General features: G+C 42.7%; 1 protein-coding gene across 1 annotated transcript in view; it reads left to right on the plus strand.

The window, feature by feature from the left end:
• The window catches only part of IRAK4 (interleukin 1 receptor associated kinase 4), a 54,755-nt gene extending 48,968 nt beyond the window's left edge, over positions 1-5,787 (plus strand). The window contains exons 10-11 of the mRNA XM_082257142.1: positions 5,299-5,457; positions 5,552-5,787. Of these exons, the coding sequence (XP_082113268.1) occupies positions 5,299-5,457; positions 5,552-5,599 (207 nt within the window). The 3' untranslated portion in view covers positions 5,600-5,787. The remainder of the gene's footprint in view (positions 1-5,298; positions 5,458-5,551) is intronic.
• Positions 5,788-6,161: the final 374 nt, after the last annotated feature.

Genomic DNA, 6,161 nt, shown 5'->3' on the forward strand with positions numbered 1-6,161 from the left:
AAAAACTGCCCAAGGACAGACCGATTGGCAGAATGCCCTGAACCATCTCTTGCCCTGGGAAATAATTGTACCAATATCTTTACAAGAGGGTTTCAAAAGATTCTATTCAAACCTGTTCACGGTACCAAAGCCCAACTAAAGTATTTGTTTGTTTCTGGAATTAAAATACCTCAGTAAATTTCAGATTCCAAAATTTTACATGCAATCTGCAAGGGCAGTAGTTGCCTCTCTGAGACTGGGGCAATACCTGGCATAAGTAGACATCTAAGGTGCCTATTTGCGTACTCCCATTTATCCACCTCATCAGCACCTTTGTGCATTTTACAGTGTCAGACAACCATTTCCAGTTTGTCACACTGCTCTTCAACCTACCCTCTGCTCCCAGAGTATTCACAGAGATCCTAGCACTCTTTGCCCTTATCAGCATTCAGGTCACGGGTTATCTAAATGACCTTCTCCTGAAAGACTCTTCTTCCTTGTAGCTGTCTGCAAAAGTCCACAGGGCAATTCAGATGCTCCAGGCCTTTGGTTGAGTGATACATTTCCAAAAATCTGCTTTTCCAACTTTCTCTGCACCTGAAATACTTGGGTCTGGTCCTGGACACATCCCAAGTGAAGGTTTTTCTTTAGAAAAAAAAATTCTCTGAGCCCACACTCGGATTTGAGATTAGACATCCCACAATGACATCCTCCAGGAAAGTTTTAGGCCTAACTCCCTCTAAAGCTGTGCCAATTGCCCAATTCCATGTGAGACCTTTCTGACACAACATCTTGTCGACCTGAAACAAACATGCTCCTTCTCTCAACCTACCCATGCTCCTGTTTAGCCGAGTAAGGAATGTCCTAACTCCAGCCCAGCCTTAACAGTAGGAAAATCTTTCCTTCCTTATCACTGGAAAATGTAACAGATGCAAGGCTTTCGGGCTTGTTAGAAATGTTCCATCACACATGGAAGCCAGCTTGCCATTAACCTCCTGGAACTCAGAGCCTTACATATTGCTCTGCAACAGTTGACCCTAAGGTTGTCACCATTTCTTCAAGCCAAACACTTTAGCAGCACAGTACATTTTATTTTATTTTTTTATCGTATACAAAACAAATGAAAAACAAAAACAAAATGTAGTACAAATAGATGGAAAACCTGTATAACCTTTTTAAAAATTGTACTGCACCAAAACACATAGTATTTTGTAACCATACATTTTGCTGCAGGTGAGTGGGCACATAAGCAAGGTGTGTGGTTGTGCCATTAAGACTTCATAACACCACTTTACTCCTGCAAAAGGGCTGTGTCTGTGTTTTTGTGCATTGCAGAAATGCACACAATTCTGCAAACATTCCTGCAGCGCAAACATGTCCACCTAGGGCAGCAGTAATACATTAAAATTTAAGGAGGTCTGAATTGCTCTCTAAAATAACATAAAAGGAGGTTAATCACATCCATATTTCAAGTAAAGAGTCAGAGTCCCCCTTACACCAGGTGCTCCCATTAGAGTCCCTCTACACATCACAGTCCCTTGTTACATTAGGTGCCCCAGGTGCTGTGCTGACTCTATCGCCCCCTGCAGGCTGGAGGGAGAACACCACCCAATTCTCTCTCCAGCTATCTCAGGAAGCCACAGTCCTGTCAGAATATTGTATCCGGTTTTAAGCGGACTGAAAACCAGACAGACTGTCTTCACTCCCCTGCAGTACCACACTGAGACTGAGCTGTGCCAGCTCTCTATCGCCTCCTGCAGGCTCAAGGGAGAACATCCAATCCTCTCTCCAGCTATCTTAGGAAGCCACAGCCCTGTCTGAAAATAATGTGTCCGGTTTTCAGGCAGACTGAAAACCGGACACATGATTCAAAACCCAGACTGTCCGGGTGAATCCCAGACAGAGGGCAACCCTACTTGACCTCCCTCTTCTGCAAGGATACCCAATCAGGGTCCTGTTAGTGCCACGGCTGTTGCCTACGTAGACCATCAAGGGACACTAGGAGTCTTGCGGGAAGCAAGTCCAATAATCCCATGGATGAAGAATGACTGTCCATGATCTGAGGTCCACATCCCAGGAGTGGACAACTGGAAAGCTGACAACCCCAGCAACTATCACTTAACATCAAGGGAAAGGGGCTTACCCAGAGATGTTCAATCCGATATGTCAGAAATGGGGGACTCCAGTGTACAGTGGACATCCTACCCTCCAGATTGAACAACAAACTACCTCTGTCTGTGGCCAGGATGAAAAAACCTGTAGCTCTGGCTGCTCTGATAATTCTCTGGTTTCAGTTCCGAATAATATATGGCTTTTCCACAGTTTAAAAATGCAAGAGAGGAATATTGTGATTCTTCTTGGACAGACATACTCAGAATTCTATTAAGATGACCCCTGGCCTCTCACCAGTGGGCCAGATCTGCTGTCACAGGGCCCCCTCTTCCAACTTGCTTCTTAATCTCTGGCTTTAACGGCATGGTTGTGGAAGCCCGGGTTTTAAAGTGTCACTAAACCCTTATGCTGTCTCTTGGATTTATTTCACAATTAAATTATCCCTAAAACACACAAATACATTTCAAAAATACTTTTTTTTTTTTTTTTTTAATCCAGTGTTTGGAGGTCATGTGTTCCACTCTGCACAGGCTGGGTTGGTGAAGCAGGATGAACATGCAGCATGTCACATGTTGTTGCAACTCTTTATTCTCCCCTGGTCCTGGCTGTGCAAAGCAGAATGAGGCTAAAAAATGTTGAGTGTAAGCAACATAAACAGTTGCCTGCCAGCCACTGCAGCACTTATATTATTATTCCACATACAGTATCAGTAAAGTGCTCCCATGTGCGATCGCTGCTGATCTCCACTATCAGTCTATCTGATGCTAGTACTGCCCATGTAGCTTAGCATATGAGCGCTGCTTTGTGCTCTACCTTGCTACAATGCACCATACCAAAAATTAAGAGGGCTTCAAATTAATAGTGCCATTCAATATAATACATTCACATAGCAAGGCTCCCTGTTTGCTGTCCTACCTCCCTTCTTTTGTCAGTGAATAATCGTACCACCCAGAAAACCATAGACTGCCATTGACATGGGCAGCTGAGCTATTGAATGAAACACAGTGTGCGATGCAGAGATGCAGGTTTTTTTGGATCATGCAAACTATGGTAGCAATGCTGCACAGGCTAGATCTGTGCAGTCATTGTAATGGCTGAGAAAAAACAAAAAAAATTGAACATAACAAAAAAATTTTGGTAATAAATAAAGGTCATATATAGTTAGAATCATTTAATAGGGCTGCTTTTATGATTGACTTGATTTTTCTTTACACTTTAAGAGATAGAGGGGTCTCTGAGTATATTATACCTACCTCGCTGAAAGTAAGAAAAACCACTTCCAGAAATATTGTATTATTGCTCTCTGCCCTGCCAGCACCACCCTTTGAACACATCAGAGATACTTCCTTAGATGACCTCTCATGCAAAGTGGACTTTATGGTTGCTTTTACATCTGTCAGAAGTGTTTTTGAGCTGGCAACTCTCTCCTGAGCATTCCTCGTTCTGCAAAATGACAAAGTAGTCTTATGTGCAAAACCAGCCTTTTTTTTTTCCTAAGGTGGTTTCAAGTCTTCCACCTCAGTGAGGACATAGTTCTACCATCCTTAAGCCCCGTACACACGCAACGATTATCGGCCGACTGATCGTCCGTCTTTTGTCCAGAGTTGTGTTTTGTTGGTTGAAATTTTCTCGCCCAACAAAATTCTACTTCAGAAGTGATGTCATGTGTTGGGTTGCTTTCCTTGTGTTCTTTCTTCACTGAGCATGCCTAGACTTGCTCATCAGATTTTTCCCTGTCCAAATCTGTACTGACTGCACGAAAATCGTCCGTTGTGTTGACGGCCAACAAAAATTTTATAGTCTGCACACCAGATTTTTTTCGGCCGAAAAGGTTGTCGGAAGCATCATACGAACAAGCCGAAAATCGGCAGATCGGTCGTCGGACGAAAATTCCCTGCCAATTTTCGACGCGTGTGTACGGGGCTTTATGCTCTGCTCCAAAACATCAAAAGGAAACCTCTCTTTATTACATGGAGGTAGACAGAACTATTAGAATTTACCTCAAAGCAAAATCTTCGATTTAGTAGGACGGATTCCCTATTTGTCCGGTCCTCCAGGACCTCACAATGAACACTCTGCTTTCATGTCCACCATTACTCACTGGATAAGAAATCTGATCACTGCAGCTTACACTGTTGAGAAAAAATCTCCCGCACCTTTACACACCCGTTCCACCAGATGGGTTTCAATTCCTGGGCTTACCAGGCACCAAGCTTCTGTAGCCCAGCTTCATAAGGCTGCCATCTGGGCCTCTGGTTATGCTTTGGCAAGATTCTACCAGGTGAATGTCCAATCTTCTGCGAATGCAACTTTCAGATTAAATGTTCATGCAGCTGCACTTTGAAGCTGGGTCTTTTGACCCTTGTTATTGGTCATGTTGGTACTGAATTGTTTGCCTAATTGTTGCCCACCTCTCTCATTAATTAAGCATAAACAGTAACTCACCCTAGCTCCACCGCACTGTGGGAAAATAAAGAGCTAAGTGTCGGTGCTCAGGCTGAACGTCCAAACCAAATGTTATATGAATAAAGCCGGCACACGAAAAGTCTTCTTCCAAGTAAAATGCTTTATTCCAACATGGATAGCGGTGACAACATGACAGATGCTGACGCGTTTCGGCTTTACGCCTTCCTCATAGCATAGTGCCACGGCTGTTGCCTACGTAGACCATCAAGGGAGTAAAGCGTAAAGCCGAAACGCATCAGCATCTGTCATGTTGTCACCGCTATCCATGTTGGAATAAAGCATTTTACTTGGAAGAAGACTTTTCGTGTGCCGGCTTTATTCATATAACCTCTCATTAATTGCTTGGGGATGTCCCATGGTATATTAATAATTTACCTGTGTCCTGTACTGTACAATTAAAATAAAAGGAATTTGACTCCCCTGTAAATTCCATATATCGAAATACAGGACACAGGCTCTTTCATTCCTTTGTTGCTCTGCATTGCTTGCTACAAAACTGAGGACTCATAGAGTGGGGTAGGGTTATAAGGGAGGCGCCCAGTGGGCATGTCCTTGAAAGCTTTGCTAGTGTCCAATTAACCTAAAGGTACGTGCCTATGAATACTTGCCTGGGTCCTGTACAGTACTCCAAGACATGGAATTTACAGCAAAGAAAGCTCTTTTTTTTCTTCCAGGGATTGCTGTAGTGCATCAGTTTATCACTTTTAGTAAATTTCCCTCTGCATATTTTTCTATTCAAAGCTTGACATTAAAGAAGAAATTGAAGAGGAGGAGAAAACTCTTGAAGAATGTGTGGACAAGAAGATGGGAGATGTGGAATTCAGCTTGTTAGAAAAAATGTACTGCCTTGCCAGTCAGTGCTTGAACCAAATGAAAAACAAAAGACCAAACATTATCACAGTATGTATTATATATTTATATACAGTATAGTACATGGTCATTATCTGTCAATATGAAACCTGGAACATGACGCTTTTTACCCTTTTTTTTTTAGGTGCTGCATAGTCTGGAGGATATAAATGACTCTTCTTCTGGCTCCTGATCAATGCAAACCTGTCTATTTTATGTACATATGTGATTTTATATTCAACAGCATTAAGCTCTGACGTTACAGGGACAGCCGTTTTCACTAGAGGTCAAATGCCTTGACCTGACAATCAGGACAAGTCAAATATAAACTCTTCTCCATCTTCTCTCTGAATATACTCTCTTGGTAAAGTGAAAATTTGTGTATTTATTTAAATGGCAAATACCTTAAGCCTCTGTTCACAATAAAGGCCACATGTGACTCCTACAAGAACCACACTGCATTCCTGTGCAATTCAGTGCGGTGCAATTTGAGCCCATTCATTTTTATTGGGCTCAAATCGCACCGCAGAAGTACAGGTACTTTTTTTGAAGCCGCATTATACCTCATCACATGGTTGTTCTGTACCATCTGATTCAGTGCGGACAAAATGCACTGCATTTGCTATCACTTTGGGGTGTCGTTTACTTTGTATGTTCAATTGCGATGCAGTGAGGGAAATGTGCAGGGATCGCTGCATTTCAAGCACTGCATATGTGTGAACCTATGCTGAATTAGAGGGACATAGCTTAGGGCG

The sequence above is a fragment of the Pelophylax lessonae genome, assembly GCF_965119305.1.
Source record: "Pelophylax lessonae genome assembly, chromosome: 4".
NCBI lineage: Eukaryota > Metazoa > Chordata > Amphibia > Anura > Ranidae > Pelophylax > Pelophylax lessonae.